This window comes from Suncus etruscus, chromosome 12 (assembly GCF_024139225.1).
Source record: "Suncus etruscus isolate mSunEtr1 chromosome 12, mSunEtr1.pri.cur, whole genome shotgun sequence".
NCBI classification, from domain to species: domain Eukaryota; kingdom Metazoa; phylum Chordata; class Mammalia; order Eulipotyphla; family Soricidae; genus Suncus; species Suncus etruscus.
This window is the reverse complement of record NC_064859.1, coordinates 19408233-19434210: the sequence shown is the minus strand read 5'-3', so window position 1 is coordinate 19434210 and position 25978 is coordinate 19408233. Positions and strand designations below refer to the sequence as shown.

General features: G+C 46.0%; 1 protein-coding gene across 1 annotated transcript in view; it reads left to right on the top strand.

Moving 5' to 3' along the window:
• Positions 1-25978, top strand: part of AFF3 (ALF transcription elongation factor 3) — a 478778-nt gene that overhangs the window by 434320 nt on the left and 18480 nt on the right. Inside the window, exons 14-18 of the mRNA XM_049785039.1 lie at positions 2546-3661; positions 4877-4998; positions 10674-10875; positions 12206-12327; positions 24276-24339. Of these exons, the coding sequence (XP_049640996.1) occupies positions 2546-3661; positions 4877-4998; positions 10674-10875; positions 12206-12327; positions 24276-24339 (1626 nt within the window). The remainder of the gene's footprint in view (positions 1-2545; positions 3662-4876; positions 4999-10673; positions 10876-12205; positions 12328-24275; positions 24340-25978) is intronic.

Genomic DNA, 25978 nt, shown 5'->3' with positions numbered 1-25978 from the left:
ATTGTTTTGTGAAAATAGAGAAAGAAAAATTATCATTTGCCTACAAATAGTAATGAAGCCTTTTATAACTCTGATGAGTATCCATGGGAAAGATTTAGTTGTCTCATATAAAATGTTACAACTTACCAATAAAAATAGAACCTACAATTTCTGCTTAAGAGGAGAAAATTAAGTAGTAATTCAGAGCATGGAGACTCTTGGGAAAGGGTTGAAAGAAAACTTCTCAGATTTCTGAATCTATGCATGTATACTTTGATTTGTAAGGAAAGAATAAAATAAAGCTTTGGGGGCCTGTAGTATAATGCAGTGGGTAGAGAGATTGCCTTGCATGCAACTGACCTAGGTCAATATCCCATTTTGTCCCCTGAGTCCACCAGGAATGATCCCTAAGTCCAGAGCCTTAAGTAAGCCCTGAGCACCACCATTATGATCCAAAATCAAAACCAAAACAATTATTTAAAGTGAGACTGAAGAGATAGTCGAGTGGGTACAGTATTTATCTTATACACAGCTAAACTCACGTTTATGCTTCCTGGCATCCCATATCGACCCCCAAGCCCTCTAGGAGTGATTCTTGAGTACAGAACCTGAAATAACCCTGAAAATCACCAGGTGTGGCCCCAAAACAAAAAAAGGCTAATGTAATCCTGACTTCACCCAGAAGAAGAGATTCCTATTTTCCACAGAACTGACATCCTAGCAAGAATTTAAGAAATAATTAAATAGAGGTGTTAAAATGAACCTCTACAAAACTGACTTGATGGGATACTTTGTTTAGATTTTTAGAATATTTAGAAATAACAATATTGGGGGGCCAGAGAGATAGCATGGAGGTAAGGTGTTTGCCTTGCATGCAGAAGGACGCAGTTTGAATCCCGGCATCCCATATGGTCCCCTGAGCCTGCCAGGAGCAATTTCTGAGTGTAGAGCCAGGAGTAACCCCTGAGTGATGTCGGATGTGACCCAAAAAATAAATAAAAATAAAAGAAAAAGAAATAACAATATTGGGAAATAACAGGATTCTGGGTTATCCAGCTGGTAGGTGGGTGGGTGAAGGTGGAGCTCACAGGGCCAGAAAATTCCTTTGTGGGGGCTAGAGTGCCAGTAGTACAGTGGGAAGGCACTTACCTGGCACATTGCAGACCTGAGTTCCCTCCCTGATACCCAGCCAAGAGTGGCCAGCCTGAGTCCTTCAGTTCTGCCAAAATTGGGGGTGGGGGGATTACTCCCACCTAAGTGGTTCCTCTTTGAAGATTAAACTCAGGAACTTTGAATCTCCTTATATTGACCTGTAAGTCCTAATGGGCCTAAGGAGACACTAACTCGCAGGAGGGAGGTTTATCAGGTGACATTTCCTTCGAAATGTCAGAGATAATTGCAAAGACTCCAGCTCTTAGGTGGTAAAGGGAAGCCCCTGTCATTTCCTCCACCAGAGAGTTCTCTCTTCTTTGCCCCTGAAGGCCCAGCCTGTGGTAGACCTCTCCCAGCTGGGAAGGGTACAACTGCATTTTGCATTTTGTTTTCAGAGTAAAAGATCCCCCTTAGAGATTAAAACAAAACAAAGAAAAAGTTTGTGGGGTGGAAATCACCATGGTAGTCAGTAGCTTTAATTTGCTGAGTCTGTGCTGTGTAGCTGGTTTGCTCTAATCGGCCTGAGGGAACTCAGTTTCTGAAGCCAGTTCACAGCCTTACATTCCTGGGAGCCAATACGTTTTCTGCTACTCTGAAGCAACCTGGGCCAGGTCTACCTTCCTTAACAGGAGGCTTTTAAGGTGCCTCTTAGGCCCAGTGTCCCCTCATCACACCCCCCCCCCAATCCTCTGCTCATTTTGCCTGAATATTCTTCAAAGATAGTTGAGATTGAAAACCACTGCCTTTGGCCTCGGGCCAGCCCCAAATCTGGCCTTTATCGGCTTCATTCCCATCACATCAGGTCCCCACTGTGCTTTTGGGTTTGTTTGTTTGTTTTTTTTTCTGGGCCACACCCATTTGATGCTCAGAGGTTACTCTGGCTAAGCGCTCAGAAATTGCCCCTGGCTTGGGGGGACCATGTGGGACGCCAGGGGATCGAACGGTGGTCCTTCCTTGGCTAACGCTTGCAAGGCAGACACCTTACCTCTAGCGCAACCTCTCCGGCCCCATGTGTGCTTTTATTTATTTGAGCTTCATCCCCTTTTCTGGCACGTCTCATGGGTGGGAGATCCTTGGGTCCTGAAAGGGTTGCTACCTAGCCTCCTTGGAACCACAGAAGGTGCCCTTTAGCGCCCTACCCAGCACCTAATGGAGATGGTGGGTCCTGAAAGGATCTCGACCTGGCCTCCTTGGAACCTTGGAACCAGCGAGGGTGCCCTTTTGCGCCCTGTCCAGCACCAAATGGAGACGGTGGGTCCTAAAAGAATCTCGACCTGACCTCCTTGGGGCCACCCGAGGGTGCCCTTTTGCGCCCTTAACCCACACCTTGTGGAGAGGGCGAGCGGGCCGGCGGCCTGGTCCTCCATGCGCTGCGTGCCTCGAATCTCGAACCATGCTTTCTTTCCGCTTGTAGGCCGAGCCCGCGTCCTCCAACAAGTGGCAGCTGGACAAATGGCTCAACAAGGTGAATCCACACAAGCCGCCCCCGATTCTGGTGCACCACGAGAGCCCGGGGCCCGAGGGCGCCCCGTACTACGCGCCACCCAGCAAGGACCAGGGAGCGCCGGAATGTGGCCACGGCACGGGCCTGCGGGACAAGGAGCCCAAGGGCGCCTGCAAGGACGAGCAGCGGCCCAGGACGGCCAGCAAGGCCCCGGGCAGCAGGGCGGGCAAGCAGAAGTCGCCTCCCGCCGCGGGCCCCGCCGTGGGTCCTGCAGAGAGCACGCCCGCCCCGGCGCGCAGGTCGGCCGGCAAGAAGCCCCCACGGCGCGCGGAGAGGCCGGTGGAGAGGCCCGGGGCGGGGGGCGACGGGGGTCCCTGCCCAAGGCCCGACGAGCCCCCGCCGGCCCCCGAGGCGCTGGGCTCGGGTGCGGGGGGAGGCCCCCCGGAGCCCCCCAAGGCCAGCAAGCCCTGTGCCAACGGCCGCAGTGGCCACCGCAAGGAGCCGCGCCCCGCGTTGCCCTGCGAAAAGCGCCGCACGCGCGGCCTGGGCAGGATCGCGCCCAAGTCCAGGGAGTTCATCGAGACCGAGTCGTCGTCCTCGTCGTCGTCGTCGTCCTCGTCCGACTCGGACCCGGAGTCGGAGCAGGACGAGCCGCCGCCGGCCAAGGCGCCGGGGCCGGGTGCGGGCCCGCCCGACGCGCGGCTCAAGGAGGCGGCGCTGGGCGGTGGAGGAGGCTGCGGCGGGCCCCGCGCGCCCGTGGGCTCCATCAGCGCCAGGACCGGCGGCGACGTGGCCCGGGAACCCGACGAGCAGCTCTACACGCTCGTGCCCTTCGGCCGCAACGAGCTGCTGTCGCCGCTCAAGGACAGCGACGATGGCCGCGCGCTCTGGGTCAAGATCGACCTGAGCCTCCTGGCCAGGGTCCCCGGAGAGCACCTGCCCCCCGAGCCCGGGGTCCTGAGCGCGCCCGCAGCCAAGGAGGCGGCGGACTGCACGCCCGCCGGCCCCCAGGGCCACCCCGGACACGGACACGCCACCGATGCCCTGCCCGAGAAGGCCTTGCCCAAATCCAAGAGGAAACGCAAGGTAAGGGACAGGTGTAGGTGTGGGGTGCGCCCTGGGCAGGCAGGCCCACACTCGCAGCTGCTCCAGCAGTGCTCCTGAATTGCGCAATGCAATGCGTACAGGACACGGGTTTTCTGTAAAACTCGTTTTCTTGGGTTTTTAGTTTTTGGGCCACACCTGGTGACACTCAGGGGTTCCTCCTGGCTATGCGCTCAGAAATCGCTCCTGGCTTGGGGGACCCTATGGGACGCCAGGGGATCGAACCACGGTTCATGCTAGGCTAGCGAGGCCTTACCCCTTCCTTGCGCCACTGCTCCAACCCCTTCTTAGTTTCTTAGAAACTAAGTTTTCTTAGTTTTCTGTAAATTCTAAGAGTTGAAGAGGCTGGAGAGAAGAGAGTACAGTGCCTTGTATGTGGCTGACCCGGTTTTCATCTCTGGCACCCCATCTGTTCCCCCTGAGCACAGAGCCAGGAGTAAGCCCTGGACATCGATGGGTGTGGCCAAAAACAAACAAACACATGAAGAGATGAGTGTTGAGATCAGGCATGACTTCATTTCTCCATCATTCTGCACTCCTGGGTCTCGATTCCAACTTTACGTCTGTAGGTTCAGCTATATTAGTGCGACAAGTACAATCGACTGCTTCAGGTCATTCCCAGACAACGTCTTCCCAGGGAGACTCTGGGAATGAGGCCCCGTTGCTGAGCTTGGGGGAAAGGCTGTCCCTGTTAGAGAGGCTGTTACCGTGGTCTCCTGCACTGAGGAACAGGGAAAGGGTCAGGGACACATATAGGGGACTGGCCCTGCTGTACCTTCAAAACCTTCCACTGGTTGGGCTGAGCCCGTTCCCATTGCTCCGTCCATTCTGGTTGGTGGGTCAGAGCCACACATGTGGCCACATATCCTGCACTTGTCCCCTGACATGCCAGCACCATCTGGGACTAGCAATAGAGAGATTGAAAGCAGGAAGGTAGTTTCTGTATTTGGGGGGAGGGGTCCACAGTCCTGCCTCCGCAGAGTGGAAAGATTGAAAACGTGGTAGATTGTCTCCTCAGTTGTGCTGCCGGTCCAATGTGAGGGGCAGGTGCTGGTCTGTGATAGCATTGCCAGCAGATGCTCCCCAGAGAAGCTGTGTGAGCACTGCTTCAGGAGGTTCTGCTCTGTAGAAGCAGGTAGCCGGAGCTCATGAACATCCTGGACGCTATCTGATTGCTTTTCATCTGTGTCTGTGTAGTGTGACAATGACGATGACTACAGAGAGGTCAAGAAGGCCACAGGTGAGAAGGAGGGCTCCTCACGCCTGGCCACTGCCAATGCCAGCCTGTCTGCCAGCCATTGCACCATGAGCATCAATAGGTACGTGTGGCCTACGGCCTACAGAGATGTGAAGAGACTGAAAACCCCGTCTGCCTGCTGGGTTAGAACAGCTGGTCGCTGGGCCTTGTGCTGGACAGAGCTGGGCGACTACTATAGCAGTGCTGAAGGACACCAAAGGGGAACCCTGCTCTGACCCCCACTGTCATGCTGGAGGCAGTCGGCTTGTTTTGATGGGAGAGCCTCCCACCTTGTGATCTGGGTCCCTCCACCGGGCTAGTGGGCCTTCCCTTGGCTCTTCGGTGCTTGGGTCCCTCCAAGGCCACACTGGCAGTGCCCTGGCAACTGTGTGGCATGCCTAGGGTTGAGGCATGCCTGGCATGGATCTTAATCACTATGTTATTCTACCTTCCAGCCCCAATCTGGACCCACAAATATGCTTCTCTGGTTTACACCTATGGCAAATATTTAGGGCTACTTCATGTATAAGTTCAACCCAGCAGCTTGAGTGTGAGCTGCGTGAATTCATTTATGTATACGTTGTTTTTCTGTCCTTGGTCCCCATATTTGTGGACTTAGCCAATAGGGATGGCAGTTGGATGTGAATTTTCCAGCCCTGAAGATAGAACCTATAATATAATACAGCCCCCAGTCCCTGGCCCCCCCTTGTCCCCACCCCCACCCTGAGTTGTGCAGAGGCCAGTGGTACTTTTCTGCACCAAAGACCTTTTCGTTTAATTTTTTATTTAAACCATTATGATTTCAAAAGCTAAAGCCCAACCACAAACATGGTGCTTGAATAATAAAAATATTATTATTAATTAATTTTTAAGAGTTCTTCATAGTTGGGTTTCAAACATACAGTGTCTCAGGATTAATCCCACCACCAGTGTCAGCCTCCCTCTACCAGTGTTCCCAGAGTCCTTTACATACCACTGCCTCTGCCCCAGCCCGACAGCATAATAGGGACCTTTTTAAGTTTGGTTGTTCAAGTCTGGGTCTCATGATTTCAGTGTTGTTTACTCTGGCTTGGATATTTAGTCTGTCCTTTCTTTTTTTTTTTCTTTTGGTTTTTTGGTTTTGGGGTCACATCTAGCAGCAATACTCAGGAGTTACTCCTGGCTCTGCACTTAGAAGTCGCTCCTGGCAGCTCGGGGGACCATATGGGATGCCAGGATTCGAACCACTGTCTATCCTGGATCAACTGCATGCAAAGCAAACACCCTACCACTGTGCTATCTCTTCAACCCCAGTTCTGTTCTTTCTTTTTTGTTTGTTTGTTTTTTGTTTTTGTTTTTTGGGCCACACCCGGCAGTGCTCAGGGGTTACTCCTGGCTGTCTGCTCAGAAATAGCTCCTGGCAGGCACAGGGGACCATATGGGACACCGGGATTCAAACCAACCACCTTAGGTCCTAGATCGGCTGCTTGCAAGGCAAACGCCGCTGTGCTATCTCTCCGGGCCCAGTTCTGCTCTTTCTTGACACTACCAATGCACCTGAGACCCCAAAGACCATTTTATGATTTACATTGTTCTCCAAAATACACCTTTTCCTATGAAAACATAATAGCTGAATTATTGAACCAATGCCTGATTAGCCAGTAAATTGATGAGAAGCGCTAAATGTATGAATTGCCTCAATGAAAAAAAAGAAACTGGGTGTGGGAACCCACTTAAAAGTCTCAAACTTGTGCTGTTCACACAATGTGTGTCTGCAGGGTTCAAGGGCCATCGGAGCACTCCTCAAAGGGGTGGGGTGCCAGTTGGATGCACAGTGCCCTGCTTTCCATCTGTGACAAATGGCTCCCAGCCAGGCAGGATTCAGACATTTATTAGAAGGGGGAAAGCATATCATCAGTCATAGAGGCTCTTTGCATCAAGAAAAGTCATTTCTCAGCTCAGAAACCACTTTCCTGCTGCAGAGACTCTCCTCCCTCTTCCCAGCTGTGCACGTAGAACTTTGAAGGCAGATTAATGCTTCAGCACAGCACATAAAAATGTAAACCGAAAGGTTAGGATGAGATGAAAAGCTGTGCTAAAACCCGCAGAGGAAATTGGACCGTGGAGGCTCATAGCATAGAGACTCTCCTGTGAGGTACCATGAGGAGAGAGCCTTGGGGCAACCCCAGGTCTGAGCAGGAATTGGGGGAACCTGTGCACATCATCCATGTACAGGGAATGGGATCTCACATATTGGGGGAGTGTGAGGATCACACGATTCCAAAAGGTTCTTAAATATCTGGTAGATATTTAAGATGCTACTTTATAAGACCTTGAGGAGAACTTCCGGTAGATCTAGCAGCGACCATGATTTCTTAGTAGTGACAATTATGTCTGCAACAGCTGTAATGTGATGAGAAAATATCAGAGCTGGAGTGATAATACAGCAGGTAGAATATTGGCTTTGGATGCAGCTGACCCAGGTTCAATCCTGGGCACTTCCTATGCCCCCCAAACTTTCCAGGAGTAACCTCTGAATAATACAGAGCCAGGAGTAAACCCTGAGCACTATTGAGTGTGACCCCAAAGAAACAAAAATTGAAACAAAGAGAAAAACAATGACCTGTGATTTTTGCTGATGATACAAGCCCACACATAATCCAGTGTCATCCCCATTGCCTTCCTCCTCTTGCTTCTGGCCTCGTGTATGGGAAATGCTCAGTTTCACCAGGATAATAATGGAAATGGAGGCATCATTTCTTCCCTTCCAAACCCATGGGTTGCAGGACAAACATTGACTCTTGACCTGACAGAATGGTCCAGCTCTGAGACTGTGTGTTTGTGAAGTGATACCAACAGTGCACAAGTTTCCCAGGAAACATGGTGATTTCTGCTATCTGGTCTCCAGTTAATATGACAGATGCAAGGTGATCCCCATGTCAGGAGGACCCCAAAATATTCCCTTTGCTCAGCTTGAAGATACAAACTGGAAAAGAAATAACTACATGCCTATCACACTGTTGATGTGAGAGCTTTGTGTTCCAAAACACAGAGGTTCTTGAATGTCCTTGGCCACCAGTTTAGAAAAAGAAATCCCTAACCACCCCAATTTTCAGTCTTCTTTTTTATGGTTTTGATTTGGGGGCCACAGCTGGAATTACTCAGGCATTACTCTAGGCTCTGCACTCAGAAATTGATCCTGGCAGGCTCAGAGGACCACCCTATGGAATGCCGGGGATTGAACCTGGGTCAGCTGTATGCAAGGCAAATGTCCTCCCTGCTGTGCTCTGACCCCTTTACAGTCTTCTTTAAAGCAATTAACAGACGGCACTATCATTGCACCCAGACTTCTGTCATCCTCATGGTCCTCCGAGGCACTACTGCCTGCACTGAGCACCACTGTAAAGACATTTACATTCATCTAGAGGGACCTGAGTTGGCACCAGGTAGGCAGCCTACCCACTGTGACCCTGGCCACACAGGGTCCTTCCTGCATGCCTACTCTCAAGTTCCAGAACCTTTCCCCTTGCACCTCACCAAAAGTAAACCTGATGTTGCCAAAGTGGCCCCAAGAAAACATCCCAGAAAATCACCTAACGAGCCCAAGAGATGGCTCAAGTGTAGAACAAATGCCCTGCCTAGGTATAGCCTGATGTTGCTCCCAGCACACTGGCCCATGTCTTCCTCCCTGACCCACTGTACCACATACATGACCACCAGGTATGGTCTTGGTGACCCCTGAGTACCAATAGGCCTGGGACTTCCTCCTAAGCTGGACCCAGGACCACAGGTCAGCACCAAGTGTAAGCTGAGGGCATGTCCTATAAAGAGAATGTTGAACAACTTGAAAATTGGGCTGGAGCTACAGTAGAGGGGAGGGCACTTGTGTGCAGTTGCATGTGGCTCTCCTGGATTTAATCCCCAACATCCCTTATGGTCCCTAAAGCCTGCCGGGAATGATCCTTGAGAACAGAGCCAGGAGTAACCCCTTAGCATCCTTGGGCATGGCCCAAAAACAAAAACAAACAAAAAATAATCTTATAAATCACTTGGCACATGGAATTAGTTTTCACTGACCTTTCAATCAGTTCTGTTCAGCTCCTTCACATCCATCTGCATGAATGTCATCTTCAACATGACATGAGCCATTGTTGACTTTCCTAGGCCATTTCCAGAATTGTCTCCTCACTTCTGAGCCATTTAGACACAAGGAGCTTTGGGGCCAGCATTGTTCCCTCAGTTCTCTCCTATACATATGCCTTAGGATAGAGAATCAAAACAGGAACAGATGGCACCTAGGGACAAACATTTGACTCCAGAACTGAGATTACCACATAGTGATGAAGAGAGGAGGACAAGGTGGGCTAGAGTGACGTGAGGACCATGATGGACAGTCTTGGGTGCTTTGTGGTGATGAAGGACCAGTAATCTTGAACATAAAAGCCATCACCATTAACACAACAGCAGCCGTAGTACCTAAACACATTGAAATAAAGAGAAGAGGGCTGGTGAGGTGACGCTAGAGGTAAAGTGTCTGCCTTGCAAGCGCTAGCCAAGGAAGAACCATGGTTCGATCCCCCGGCTTTCCATATAGTCCCCCCAAGCCAGGGGCAATTTCTGAGCACTTAGCCAGGAAGTAACCCCTGTGCATCGAACGGGTGTGGCCCAAAAAACCAAAAAAAAAAAAAAAAAAGAAATAAAGAGAAGAACCATGATTTTATATATTTCTTCCAGAGGCCTGTATTTATTATTTCTATATTTTGTCCCCAAACAAAAGGACATTTTAAGTGACTTTGGTTGTTGGCTGTGATAGTCAACACAAGCCTAACTGCAAGAAAAACAACAGAATATTCATTAGGTGGGTTTTTAACTATTGGATGATCCCAGTAAGTGATTGAGTTTCTTGCAGGTTACTGTATTTTGCCTTAGATTTTTTCAGAGAAAATTGTTGCAGAAAATGCTGACAATATTCTCTATGTTGCCAAGGTTCCATTATCAGTGCCTCTTTCTCTGCTGGCTACATTCAGGCACAGATGGTTGATTTGGAGACAAAATAAGTAGCTGGAAATCAGAAAGTAAAATTTCTAATGATAAAAAACATTTGCTATTCTATATGTATTCTAATCAATGATGAATCATCTCAGAAACATAATTAAAAGTTGAATTTTGGGGCCAGATCAATAACATAGTAGAGAGAGAATTTGTCTTGCATGCAGCCAACCTGAATTTAATCCCTGGCATCTCATATGGTCCCCGAGGACCACCAGGAATAATTTCTAAGCCCAGAGCCAGGAGTAACCCCTGACCACTGTCGGGTGTGGCCTCCCAAAACCAAAAAGAAAAGTTGAATTTTATGTTCCGCATTCTATTTAACCTGTTCGTCACAATTAGCACATGCCCAGAAGCGTGGGAGAAGAAAAGGCGTATGATTATTCCCATTGCTTTCTATCTTTCCTTATTAGAAAAAATTATTTGTAGTTCTATTCTGGGATTCCCTGAATGAAAACATTTGATAATAAAATTTGATTATTCTCATTTAATTCAATGTTAACTTCTGAATTACTATTCCTCTTGAAAAGAAAAGGAAAGAAACAATGACTGGAGTTCACTTTATTATGTGTTATTGTTGGTGTCATGAAATTATCTCCTGGGATAATAATTTCCCAACAGATTGTTGCAACCAACATGCTTTGAATGGGAAGCTCAAGTCATATAGAAAACATTCTCTTTTCCCTGTCTGGATGTATGGCATTCCATTCCTGTGATTTCCTTTCTCAGCTTGGCAATTCCAATCAATAAAAATGAGAAAATGCTGCGCTCACCCATCTCACCCCTCTCCGACGCCTCCAAACACAAATTCTCCAGCGAGGACTTGACATCGTCCTGCAGATCAAATGGCACCAGCCTCTTTGCTTCTGCCCCATCCAACAAAAAGCATAAGGCAGAGAACCAGCTGCAGTCTCATGGAGGAGACCTCCCGGTATGTTGATGTTTCCCAGTCAAATTGAAATTAAAAAAACAAACAAACATGAAATTGAGGGGTCAGAAACAAGGAAGCTACATATCAAAACTGGTCTGTGTTTGGTTTGTGTTTGTTTTTGTTTGGTGTTGGAGAGCTTACCTGGGGTGCTCAAATCTTACACCCAGCTCAGGTCAAGGATCACTGCTGCATTGCTAGGGAATTGGATCCAGGCCTGCCACATACAAGACAAGCATCTTCCTTGCAGTACTATCTACCCAAAATCCCTGTTTAAAGAGGCATTTGTCTGCACTCAGGAGAGACAGTGTTCTATGGTCCTCATGTTTACACACAGCAGGTTCCATAAATATTGGTACCCCAGGAAATAGAATTGCTAATGAATCTACCTTATAGATTCATTAAATAAAAATTAATTTATTTTAATGAATTAATAGTCTTCCTATTTCTTTTGTGGTTATTTTGTTGGGGGGGGGGGTTCACATCCAGTGATGCTCAGTGGGTTGCTCCTGGCTCTGCATTCAGGAATCACTCCTGGCAGTGCTCATGACCCTATGTGATACCAGAGATTAAACCTGGGTTAGCTGCACATGAGGCAGTATCCCTCCCCACTGTGCTATCTCTGGTCTTCCTCTTTTAAATGGTTTAAAAACCATTTCTACCAATTCCCTTTGACATTTCCAATTTTTCGCTATTGGCAGCAACCAGCCCTTACATGAGCTGAGGACTCCTTTTTTGTCATGTTGATGACAATTAGTGGTTCTGAGAATTCATTTACCAAATAGGCCATACATGGAATTTTTTAGGCATGCCCTTTCTTAGACCAGGCTAAGACCTCCTGGTCACCAGCTCTGGAAGTGGAGTTTCCTTCTATGCTTGGATAATTCACAAGTGCAGTTTACTCAAGCTGTTCCTATCAGCCTGCTGGGCCTGAGGTCTGAGGCCTGAGGAAGTTGGACCAGTAACAGCTGGATCCCATCTGTCTCCTCTGCTTCTGGACCTAGGACAGAGGGCAAGTGCAGAATTCTTTTTCAGGGCTTTAGGTTTAGAAGGAACATTTTTTGGTTTGGTTTGGTTTTGGTTTGGGGGGAGGTCACACCCAACTGCACTCAGGAACTACTCCTGGCTGTGCACTCAGGAATCACTCCTGGCGGGCTCAGGGAACCATATGAGAGGCTGGAGATCAAACCCAGGTTGGCCATGTGCAAGGCAAATGCCCTCCGTGCTTTCCTATAGCTTCAGCCCATTGGGAAGAATGTTTGAAGGCATTTTTCATTGGATGCATTTACTTCAGCCAGGCTTCTCAGAGTGCTGTTTGTTGTGTGTCATTTAGAAAGCTGCTCACAACAATCCTGAAAACATTCTTCACAAGTCACGGCTGCAGACAGAGCCATGGTCACCAGGCACCAACGACCACAGGGATTGCAAGAGGCAGAAACTCGTCTTTGATGACATGTGAGTGTTGACGCTCGGTCACTGGTGGGGCAAGGGGCTTGAGGGGGGCAACAGCTTGAAGGGGGCTTGAGTATGTGTGTGTGTCTGTCTATCTATCTGTCTATCACTGTTGATGTGGCCCATCCTAACACAAGGAGCAGAATTCAATTATGAACCCATGCTAGAGGCCAGGAAGAAACTTGTGTTTGGATGTAGTTATGTTAGCAAAACAAGTTTTTAGTGAATGAAGTGTATTTAAGAAGAGAGGAAGGAGATTCAAGAAATAACACAGGCTTCTCCAGAGTGGGAAAAGCAGAAAAAGACTTATAAACAAGAAGGGAGAACACAGGCTTGAAGAGCAAGCTCAGGTGGGGATTTTATTTTTTTTTAAATCTTTATTGATTGATTGGTTTTTTGGGCCACACCCAGCGGTGCTCAGGTACTACTCCTGGCTCTGCACCCAGAAATCGCCCCTAGCAGGTTGGGCCCATATGGGATGCTGGGAATCCAGCTGGGTCCCTCCCAGTTCAGCCACATGCAAGGCAAATGCCCTACTGCTGTGCTACCTCTCTGGCCCCACCAGGTGGAGATTTTAAATGGGTAAAATAACCTAGAGAACCTCAGATGTTTATGAACTTTTACACCCTTTTCAGAATAAAAAGATTGCTTGCTTGGTGTCCCCCTCCCAGAAATCTCCTTCTATTATTGAAACACACACACACACACCATTTTACTTGAGGTTTCTAGTGTCTCTCAGCATCACTGCCCACTTTGGGAAACGCTGGAATAGCCAAGGCATGTGACCTTGCATTTGGGAAGTAGAAGGTCAATGTCATTACGGAGACATTTCTAAACCTCCAAATTCTGACAATCTACTGTTTTGTAAATTATAATAGTGACTTACTCCTGAAAGCTGTGTGCTATAAAATGCTATATTCTTTATACAGAAAAAAAAATCCTGCACTCTTTGTTTTGCTTTGTTTTTTTTTTATCTAAATTATTTCATTGAATCACAGTGAGTTACATTTACAGAGTTGTTCATGGGTGAGTGTCAGTCATACAATATCCAACTCCCTTCACCAGGGCACATTTCCCACACACCCTGTTGCGATCCCACCCTCCCCTCTTCCCTCTCCCTTGCCTGCCTCTGTGGGAGACGGTAGAAAGCTTGCATAAAGAAGGGCAGTGCAGTTAGGGCAGAGAAGGGACCAGTGTGACAATGAGAGTTGGAAATGAACACTCAGGGCAAGAATTGGGTACTGAAAGGAAGGAAAGTGATATGTATGATATCCCTTCAGTAATACTATTGCAAACCACAATGTCTAAAAGGGGGAGAGAGAAAGAAATCTTGTCTCTTCACCTAACCCCAGACCCCCAAGTCCCATTATTCCATCCTAACATTGACAAACAAGAAGTGCGTGCATAAATATAAACCCTGGAATGTCTTTGACTTGCCAAACTTGACAAATGAGAGATGTTGAATGCTGGAAACTATTTAAGCTTTTCGTGAAAGAATTTTGTGCCAAGGACAAACTTGGAAGAATTGTCCCGAAAGATGCCACGGATTCAGCTTGAATCCTGTATTCAGGCTCACCGTTGATTGCGTGCCTACAGAAAGGGGTGCACCAGAGATCTGGGGGTGTTCACGAAGGTCACAAGTGGAGAGAGACCCAGTCAGACAGTGAAGGGGGTGGGCTGGAGCGATAGCACAGAGGGGAGGGTGTTTGCCTCGCTTGCGGCTGACCCAGGCTCAATCCCTAGCGTCCCATAAGGTCTCCCAAGCCCACCAGGAGAAATTGCTGAGTGCAGAGCCAGGAGTAATGCTTGAGCATTGCTGGGTGTGGCCCAGAAAACAACAACAACAAAAAAGAAAGTGTAGGAGATTTGATGCTGCCAAGTCTCAGCTGCCTTACGTGAGAGAATGAAGTCACCCCACCTGTTCCCATGTCCCAGGGGCCTCTAAGATTCAGTGAGATATTCTGTGCCGAGGGAGTGCACAGGAGAGCTCAAAGCCTCCAGAGGGGTATGCCCCCCCCCATTCTGTCCCCTCTGGTTCCCTCCCACTCTCACCCCACCCACAGAGCAGCACAGTCCTTGAATCACCTCTGTGCTGGCTTTGAGAAGGGCCCACCTGACCCTGATCCTCCTCATATATTCCTTGGACTTCCTCAAGCTAATGAGGCCACAGCATTTGGGTGTTGAGAGCCCATCCAATTTGGCCTTCTTTGTGTCATTTTCTGAACATGCCCCAAGAGAAATGAAGTTAGGATGTTTTTAAGGATGGCCCAGGAGGACTGTTTTCCTCCTCTCTCCCAAATACTGCAGCTGAATGGAACCCACACCTTGTCTCATCCTGGCCCTTGGCACCTTCCTTCTCCTTCTGGTTCCTCTGACCACGCTCAGCAGGGAGGGAGACCGTGATTGGTCCCTGGGGTAGGGGCATGTAATGGGAGTAGAATCAGTTGGTCAACCACATGTATAATTAGAATTTAGTGTATACATGCGCTTTGATTTTTAACCAGATGTGTAGAGGGAATTGTGTTTAAGGGTAATATGGAAGTTTGTATTCAGAAGTCATAATTTTGTAGGAGCACAAGTTTGTATTTAGAAGTCGCAGTTTGGTAGTAGCACAAGGTGGTATAGAGAAGTCCACTCAAACAGAATAGATCTTAAGCACTGGGACTCTCAGGCATCAGATACTTTTAGAAAGTGATGTTCAAAGTTTATTCATACACATACACTCACACACACTTTAAATGTCAGGACTTTTCCAATGGATAAGCCCAAAAATTAAGTCTGACGCAACAACTAAACTAAACACTCAAACTTTGATTTGCCTTTTTTTTTTTTTTTTTGGGTGCTGTTTGCTAAAGGAAATGGTTCTAAATCTGCTGGGACTGCAGTTAATAGAAATTTCTCACTATCGGGATCAAGGAAGAAGTTGTTGTCATCCATCCTTCCCATTAGCAATGTGTATAATCTTTCTGTCTGGCAGCGACAATAAAACTGCTTCTCCTTTTATGGATATAGACATAATCGAATGTAAAGACACTCCTACATATCCATCAGAAAGAGAGAGTGAGGGAGAGAGAGAAATGTCATATTCCAGTTGCCATGTGTCCCCGTTTATTTGAAATCCATAACAGTCAAAATGAACGGGAAGCTCAAACAGCCACTCTGATGCTGAGATAGTCGCAGGGGAGGTTCCTCAAGCTCAAAAAAGCAAAAATTGGAATTGTCTCTTCATTGAAACCATAAAAATGCATCCCTGAAGAGATCAGTGGGCTAGAAAGTCACAGAAATGGTGTGAAATGTCGCCCAGGTTTGTTGAGGTGAACTGAGCTAGACCCTGGGTCAAGTGACAGGAGTCACAGTAAATTCTGCTGTTAACTCTCAGACATGAGTCAAAGGGGCGCACAAAGGTGCCGAGCTCTGGCCTTCCCTGCCCCACACAGAACCAGTATCCCCCAGGGAAGGCAACCGAGGCTCCTTCTACTCACCTCAACTTCTCCCTCTGGGTGGCAACCAACAGTGGATGATGAGAGAGAAGAGCTTAGGGGGCAAAGAAAGTGCTAGAGAATTAGCAGGCGAGTCATTTCGAGTTGATGGAAACCCAGTTATAATGATCCAAACAGTAACAGATGCCACACTGTCATTCAATTTTTATAAAGCCTAATCATGTAGCTTTGAAAAAAAAAAGTAAACTCATCCTTTTGTATTCTAAATACTCGTTAATGATTGAATAAACATGCATTTCAGACAACAGCTGAATCCGGTGGGCGCCCAGTAAAAGTTGTCCAAAGAGCACAGCTGAGTTAGAATAACATTTCCGGGGAAGGCAGATGCAAGCTTTCCCCACCCTTTCTTTCTTTTCCTCAGAGTGTGAGGAATCCGCAGGCAGGTACACCGAAATGCCTTCCTCCCTAGCACCCTTTCCAAAATCCTTGGCAATGAAACAGAAAGCAGTGTGCGCCTCCAGGATGCAGAGGGAGGTGAAAAGAATCACACTTATTGGAAGCTGTGGCCCAAGGCTGTGGGCTCCTGATGGATGCGAGCTTGGGTTGGTGGCACCACCTGCCCTGAGTACAACCAGGCTAGCAACAGCTACTTTACTTCACAGCCACAGTTGTTCTTTGGGTTGTTTTAGGGGTTTTTTTTGTTTGTTTGTTTGTTTGGTTGGTTGGTTGGTTTTGGTTTTTGGGTCACACTCAGAGATGCTCAGGGGTTACTTCTGGCTATGCACTCAGAAATTGCTCCTGGCTTGGGGGACCATATGGGACGCCAGAGAATCAAACCTCGGTCCATCCTAAGCTAGCTCGGGCAAGGCAGACACCTTACTGCTTGCACCACTGATCCAGGCCAACAGCCACAGCTTTAAGGTGTCACTATATGGCACCTTTCATTTGAAAAACAAAAATAGCCCTGTAAAAACGCATGTCTATGTTTCATCTCAAAGACCAGAAAACATTAGAAGTGTTAATGCCATGAGCTGTAAATTATTTGGCATCATAATTAATGACAGGGTCATTTGGGGGCCTGAGAATTGAAGGCATCTGGAAAGGAGGGAGTGAGGGAGGGAGTGAATGGCTGTGGTGAAGGTCCAGAAGTCCTAAGCAGAATAAAGGGATGCTGACTGGAAGCCCCAGTTTCCTAGCCCATCATATTGCCCTGTGGGAAGCCAGCACCCTGACCCATGCCAGAACCACCTTTTGCCCCTGAGGAATCTCCTATCAATTGCCCAATTTCAAAGAGATAAGGCAGCCATAACCATCACATTCAGCCAACTCACCAAATGCCCCATCTGTCCCACAGTACTTGGGACTAGAGCCCAGAGAGCCAAACTTCCCAGTGTTAAGGAAAGGTGACCCCACCCACCATCACTCTGAGTGTAAGCATAGGAAAGGGGGCTGGCAAGCAAGAGGGACCTGGCATTGATGACATAATTATGCTCTGCAATTTCATTGTTTAAAAGATTCTAATTTTTTATTAGTTCTTTATAATTATATTTTATTTAAGCACCATGGTTACAAAATTGTTCATGATTGAGTTTCTGTCATACAATATCCACCACCCTTCACCAGGATACATTTCTTTTTTTTTTTTTTTTCTTGGTTTTGGGTTTTGGGTCATACCCGACAATGCTCCAGGGTTACTCCTGTCTCCATGCTCAGAAATCGCTCCTGGCAGGCTCAGGGGACCATATGGGATGCTGGGATTTGAACCAATGACCTCCTGCATGAAAGGCAAAAACGTCTTACCTCCATGCCATCTCTCTGGCCCCAAGAATACATTTCTTGACAACAGTTTCCCCAGTTTCCCTCCCATCCTCCCCTCACCTGTCTCTGAGGCTGACATTTTCTCTCTCTCTCTCTCTCTCTCTCTCTCTCTCTCTCTCTCTCTCTCTCTCTCTCTCACACACACACACACACACACACACACACACACGCATGCACGCACACATACACTCCTCTCTCTCACACACAATCTCTCATTTTTGACACTATGGTTTGCACTGTTGTTACTGAAAGGGTACATGCATATCACTTTATCTCCTTTCAGCACCTAGTTCTCATCCAGAGAACTCTCTCTCATTGTCACAGTGATACCTTCTTTGTCCTAACTGCATTCACTGCTCTTTGTGACAAGCTTCTTACCCTGGACTGGTCCTCCTGGCCCTCTTTCCTATTATTTCTGGATATTATTGCCATACAACTTTTATTTTTTATAACCCACAAATGAGTGAGATCATCTATGTCTATCCTTCTCTATCTGACAAAGAGTCTAATTTTATAAAGAATGGACAGGCTCTGTACAAAAAAGGTCAGCTCTCTTGCAATATAATTTCAAAGGACACTGTTGTGATCCTTGTGGGACTGATATTACAACAAGGCAAGAGCAGGGCCTGGGCATTATTCTTTCTAGAGCCTTTGGTTCCCAGTCACTCTGGAGCGGAGTCCCAGCATCTTAGTGCCTTTTCATATCATGTTCTGTTGCTGCCATAATGAAGACAAGAGCTTTACTTTCATGCTAGCTTGTGAATATGTCAGAGTGATGCCCTCAGCTAGTGCCCATGACGGCTGGGCAGTTGGGCTGGCAGCTCATTCATTCTAGTACCTTTAAGCGATAACATCTAGAAAGCAGCGGGGGGGGGGGGGGGCAGAGCAATAGCACGGGGGGGGGGGGGGGGAGGGGGGCAGAGCAATAGCACAGCAGGGAGAGTGTTTGCCTTTAACACAGCCAATCAAGATTCAATCTTCAGCATCCCATATGGTCCTCCTTGAGCCTACCAGGAGTGATTTTTTGAATGCAGAGACAGGAGTAATGCCTTAATGCCACCAGGTATGCCCAGACACATACAAACAAACAAACAAAAAAATAGAAATCAGCAGAAAAGAGAAAACAGACCAATCATGAGACAGTCTTTAGTAAGAATGGGTGGCCTGCCTGCCTGCCCTGTGTACGAAGATAGGACTTTTTTGTTTGTTTTTGGGCCACACCTAGTGGTGCTTAGGGATTTCCTGGCTCTGCACTCAGAAATCACTCCTGTGGGCTGGAGCTGTGGTGCAAGTGGTAAGAGATCTGCATTGCCCACGCTAGCGTAGGAAGGACCATGGTTCGATCCCCCCAGCATCTCATATGGTTCCCCAAGCCAGGAGAGATTTCTGAGCACATAGCCAGGAGTAACCCCTAAGCATCACCAGGTGTGGCTCAAAAACAAACAAACAAAAAAAAAAGAAATCCTGGCAGGCTCAGGATGCCGGGAATTGAACCTGGGCTGGTCACATGCAAGGCAAACACCCTCCAGCTGGCTATTGCTCTGACCCCAAAGATAAAACTTCTAACTTACACATTTACAAATGAATGCCTGTTTCTTCAGCATCTGAGGGTGTTGCCTCTTTGGTAGAGTCATGGCATTCATATAGTCAGGCACAACTCTTATAATACAGAGAACAGCCTTATTAAGAAACTCAGATGGGGCCCGGAGAGATAGCACAGCGGCGTTTGCCTTGCAAGCAGCCGATCCAGGACCAAAGGTGGTTGGTTCGAATCCCGGTGTCCCATATGGTCCCCCGTGCCTGCCAGGAGCTATTTCTGAGCAGACAGCCAGGAGTAACCCCTGAGCACTGCCGGGTGTGGCCCAAAAAAACAAAACAAAAAAAAAAAAAAAAAAGAAACTCAGATGGAGTAAGAAGGAGCCACAGCCAGCCATCCCTAAGGGTGACTTACAAGACCAGTCGAAACTACAATGGCATACTATCCCCAAGAGAATCCTTTCATTAAGAACAAGACACATTTGGAATAATGATCTGGTAGTGACAAGGTCTACAAAACAGGGCAAAAGAAAAAAAAAAATGACCCAACTCATCCACTAGAGTGTAGATCAGATAATGATGTGCAGAATCTCCAGTTGCCATGGAGATGTGCTTTGGCTCATTGGCTGCGCTTCTGTAACCCATCACAGGCAACCACTGGCTTCTCAGCTCAAAATGAATTCAGTGATATTCCAGAGAGACTTGTTTCTCTTTGACCAAGACTGCAGGGTGGAGCAGATCAGAAAGCTGTCCAGCGTGGTCTCGGCTGAAAATGAATCTCCTGCAAAGCTGTACAAAGACAAAACTATAGTTTAGGATAGCGCCAATGGTGATTAAATATCTACTAGCATAGCATAAAAAAGAAGTTTCATAAAGATCATAAGGATAGACTGAGTCAAAACCAATGTTATAACAGAATATGAAGAATTGGTAGTATTTGGCTCGTAGTAAGCATTTAGTGAACAGGTAGGAAAGAACTTTTTCCAGATAAGGATAAAATTTGAGCAGCCTTTAAAGACAGGGATGGCCATCAACAAAACAGTGAGGACTGATTGTTCTTTTTTTTTTTTTTTTGGTTTTTGGGCCACACCCTGTGACGCTCAGGGGTTACTCCTGGCTATGTGCTCAGAAGTTGCTCCTGGCTTCTTGGGGGACCATATGGGATGCCGGGGGATCGAACCGCGGTCCGTCCTAGGCTAGCGCAGGCAAGGCAGGCACCTTACCTCCAGCGCCACCGCCCGGCCCCGGACTGATTGTTCTTGTTCTTTGTGATGTGTGTCAGTCTCCGTGGTGTGAGATGGTACCTCATTGTTGTTTTGATTTGCATCTCCCTGATGAATAGCAATATGGAGCATTTTTTCTTATGCCTTTTGTATTTCTTCTTTGAGGAAGTGTCTTTTCGTTTCTTCTTCCCATTTTCTCATTCACTGCTGGTGGGAATGCCATCTTGTCCAGCCTTACAGAAAATAATATGGAGACTCCTAAAAAAAAACCTGGAAATTGAACTCCCATATGATCCAGCAATAACCACTCGTAGGAGCACAAAAATACAATACAAAAATGCCTTCTGCATACTTATATTCATTTTAGAGCTTTTTACAATAGCCAGAATATGGAAACAACCTAAATGCCCTTCAACAGATGAATGGCTAAAGAAACTGTGGTACGGGCCCGGAGAGATAGCACAGCGGCGTTTGCCTTGCAAGCAGCCGATCCAGGACCAGGGGTGGTTGGTTCGAATCCCGGTGTCCCATATGGTCCCCCGTGCCTGCCAGGAGCTATTTCTGAGCAGACAGCCAGGAGTAACCCCTGAGCACCGCCGGGTGTGGCCCAAAAACCAAAAAAAAAAAAAAAGAAACTGTGGTACATATATACACTGGAATATTATACAGGCATCAGGAGAGATGAAGTCATGAAATTTTCCTATACATGGATGGACATGGAAACTATTATGCTGAGTGAAATAATCTATAAGGAGAGAGATAGACACAGAATAGTCTCACTCATCTATGGAATTTAAGAAAAATAAAAGACATTATTCTAATAATACCCAGAAACAATAGAGATGAGGGCTGGAAGGACCAGCTCACAATATGAAGCTTTCCACAAAAAGTGGTGAGTGCAGTTAGAGAAATAACTGCACTAACAACTATCATAACAGTGTTAATGAGAGAGAATAGAATGTCTGTCTCAAAGACAGGCAGGGAGTTGGGGAGGAGAGATGGGGGGCATTGGTGGTATGAATGTTGCACTGGTGAAGGGGGCTTTCTGTTTATGACTGAAACCCAACTACAAACATGTTTGTAATCAAGGTGCTTAAATAAGATGTGTTAAAAATGAGTATAGCTTTTTAGAGCCATGAACTACCTCTGTATGACATATATAAGGCAAATACCTGTGACCACACACTTATCAAAACCTATAGAATAGGGAGCCCTAATGTGAACTGTGGACTTGAGATGATGATCACCATAAGTTGATCAAAGTAACAAATGTGCTACCCTGGTTTCGATGTGGACCAGAAAGAAGACTGTCCAGAGAATGGAGATGCAAGAGGGACCAGAACTGTCTAACTTCCCGCTCACTTTTGCAATGAACATAAAATTCTCTCTAATAAAAGTCCATTAAAAATATGTATCTTTGGGGCTGGAGAGATAACATGGAGATAAGGCGCTTGCCTTTCATGCAGAAGGATGGTGGTTCGAATCCCGGCATCCCATATGGTCCCCTGTGCCTGCCAGGGGCAATTTCTGAGCATAGAGCCAGGAGTAACCTCTGAGTGCTGCCGGATATGACCCAAAAGATATATATATATATATATATATATATATATATATATATATATATATATATCTTTAGGGGCCAGAGTGAGGTGATAGCGCAGTGGTAGGGTGTTTGCCTGGCATGTGGCTAGCCTAGAACGAACCTGTTTGATTCCTGGCATCCCGTATGGTCCCCCAAGCCAGGAGCAATTTCTGAGTGCATATCCAGGAGTTACCCCTGAGTATCACTGGGTGTGGCCCCCAAAAAATATATACATATATATCTTTAGTCATTTTTACATATGCCATATACTATTATTAGCTGTTATCTTTAAGTCCTAGAACTCTTTGTCACAAGAAAAATAAAGTATCATTTTGAATCGGGACACCTAGACTTTATATGGAGATCACATCCCAAAATGTACAGAAACGAGTCACTATGTTAAGCCCCTGAAACGAATCTGTCAATGATACCTCACATTAAAAACAAACAAAAATGGGACCGAAGAGATAGCATGAAAGTAGAGCATTTGCCTTGCATGCAGAAGGACAGTGGTTCAAATCCTGGTATCCCATATGGTCCCCCAAGCCTGCCAGGAGCAATTTCTGAGCATAGAGCCAGGAATAACCCCTGAGCACTGCCGGGTGTGATCCAAAAAACAAAAACAAAAATACAAAAAAATAATAATAATAGTGTGAATTTCCTGAGTCAAAAAATAGAGACAAAGCCAAGTATAAGCATTAGGAAAAATGAACTAGAGCCTCGTTTCTCAAGTGGGAGCCTATGGACTTTCAAGAGGGCCACAGGTAAAAATAATAATAATAATAATTTACATAAACGGGGCCCACAGCATGAGATCAGGGGCCACAGAAAAAAAATGAGGTCAGCTAGAACTTTTGGGCAGAGAAAGGATGAGAAACACTGAAATGGAGAAAGCAAAGACTCTCATTCAGGACCTTCCTTTCCAGGAATGAAGCCCCAGGTCTTACCCACTACAGTGAATTAAATTGGAGTAGAATGTGGGAAGGGTCCCCCTTATTATGATTATACACATAAAAGAAGTTCTGAAGATTTGTTCCTCACCTCTTCTTTGGGAAAGTTCAGCATGCCTAACATGTTCCCACAGCTTTGACATTTTCTGAGGAAGTAAGAGACAGACCAAGTTCCATTCTTTCAGTGATTTGAGATCCAAAGGGAATGAATGATTTTCCAGGATCCTGACTTGCTTATTTAACTGATTCAGATCACTAAAGTAAGGGTACTAGTTTGGAACTGCAGCATCATTATAATGGTATGTTTGGTTTTTCTAAGCATGTCGATCTCTTGGAACAAAAGGATGCTTTGAGAAACTAAAATTGCATTAAGGAAAGCGCCACATTGGAATCTGAAAGGAGGCGGTTCAACATGAACATGAAACAATAGATGAGACTTTCCCTGATTACTGTGACTGCTGGCATCTTGTCTCCCATTCTGGAAGTCCCTGCTTATAGTGAATATTCATGAATAAGTCAAGTTTATTGATGGCATAAAGATCCATAATACAAGAAGAGTTTATGCTGATGGCACATAAAATATGTAGATTTAAAAATATGTATCAGGCTCAAAGCACTTAATGGTCCTGCCTGAAGAGTGGCTTAGTGTGACTTTAGATCGTTACAAACTCTCGGGTCTTGCTCTGGATGAATCACCTGCATTTCCCATAGCATCAGAGCTGGCCAGGGTTATTGCTTTAATAAAGCCCATGTCTGCTGTTCCTGTTTACTAGCTAGCTAATCAGAACTCTAGAGAATACATGCCCCGTTTGCACTATTACAAGGTAGACATCATTCCACAATTAACTTCATTATGACTGAAATGTTATCGTGCAGCAGTACCTAATTTCATTTTTTTACTGTGACACTTTAAAATAATTATATCTAGAGATACATGTACTCGGGGTGCCATTTATGCATATAAAGGATACTTAATTTTCCTAAAGCTATGCAAATACATTCACCTAAACATTTCTCTGGGTTTTGAGGGGGTCATAGATTTACCATCTTTACATGAAGAATGGATTGTTTTAGCATCATGTGAAAGAGGGATTTTTTTGCTTGTTTTCTTAACCATGCGATAAAAAGTCTGATTCACAAATTAGACACTAGGGAGCCATGTGGAAATCACTGTAAATGTAGACTATCAGCATATATGGAGAGCATTATAAATAGCTAATTTCGGAGAAGGATGCTTGTTGTAATTTATAGAGAGACGGTAATCTGAAAAAATGAAACATACTTGATTACATGCTAAGCAGATTTTTGAGAATTGTGCTTCAAGTTTGGGCAAAAGGAATGAATCTTTTCCAAAAATCTTGCACAAATATAATAATTACATCCAATATCATTCTCTGTGTAGGCCTCGTAGTGCGGATTATTTTATGCAAGAAGCGAAGCGGATGAAACATAAAGCAGATGCCATGGTAAGACCTGTTTCTTTCCAGTTACACTCTCCCAAATTATGTTTATATTGCAGCTTCATCAATGGAGCAATATAGCTAGGGTAATTATAAAATCTATTACAAGGATGGCTGGGTCTGTTAAATGGAGAAATGTTTATATAATCAAGTGCTCGTAGCCCAATAAATTATTACTTCAACCAATAATGTTTGGCTGGGAGAAAGCCCTGGATAAATGAATATTTCAATTGAGTCCTAAGGTTTGAATAGTAACTAGGGACAATGGAGTCTGTAGATGGTAGGGTGTTTTTATTTTCTTCCCTTTTAAAAATTATCTAGGGTTTTATTTTTTGTTTTAGTCTTGGTAGCCTGGACAACTCTGCCTGGTCCCAGGATAAATTCCCTTTTTGAAAAGACAGTTACTCATGTAACCCTGCCAGAATAAGCCTTCCTCTGTATCTATACACCTGGAATAACTGCTCAAGTCACCATGATTGAATGTTTTCAAAGAGTGACTTTTCTAGCTTGGATAAATCCCTATTTGCTGTTTTCAGGCAAATGGCAGAAAACTTCTATTTTTACTGACAGAATCATACAGTTGTTCCATCTTCACATTTTCCAAAGAATCTTCTTCCTGCCGTTCACTGCAATTTTGTTCCTCTCTGGCATCCTTAAGTGAAGTAAGAATGCTAGGAATAGATCAAACTTTGTAGGGGGCCAGAGAGATAGCATGGAGGTAAGATGTTAGCCTTGCATGCAGAAGGATGGTGGTTCGAATCCCAGCATCCCATATGGTTCCCAAGCTTGCCAGGAGCTATTTCTGAGCATAGAGTCAGGAGTAACCCCTGAGCACTGCCAGGTGTGACCCAAAAGCCAAAAAAAATAAACTTTGTAGAGCTTCATTCCCAGGATAAATTTGCCTAACCCCTATAGCAACACCTGCCCCCCAATGCCACTCCCACCAAGTACCTACCTGATAGTCATTGCCTAAATGCCATGGGGTATGAGGAACAGTGTTAGCCTGTAAAGAAGTAGAAGAAAAATGGAGGCACTGTGATGGCCCTCATCGTCCCACAGTCTGAGAGAAAGTTGAAAACTTAGCTTATCAGAAAGTTGAAAACTTAGCTTATCAGCTACTTATCAGCTGCAAGCTTTAGTTTGTAAAGCAGAATGAAACTTGATGACAAAATCATCTAGAGTCTTCCAGAATTACATGTTCACTGTCATAGCATCCAACCTGGCTGCTGCTAGGGGCACTGCTCCAGTGGGGTGGTTCTTCTGTCTGCCTTTCTCTTCATACCCACTCACAGACCAGTGAGAGGCCTTTACTTCCAGAGAGTCTGACATGTCCTCAGGAGCCCCTCATATACACACTTGCTCTCAAGCACACTCATTCTTCAGCATTGTCACATTTTTCTTCTGTGTCAGGTTTCTGTCCCTCTCCTCAGGCCTCTTACTTTCTCCCCTCTCCTCTCACTTCACAGTTTGCATTAGATCCCTCACTTTGCATTCTGTTAGCTCACCACAAACTGTCCTAGACTTTGAACCAACCTGTAGGTGACACATTCTTTCCCTTTAAAGGCACAGACATCCTTCTGGAAGGAGCCTCCCTGTTCTACGTACATAACTGAATGTTTCAAATGCTTATTGATTTAAATAATTT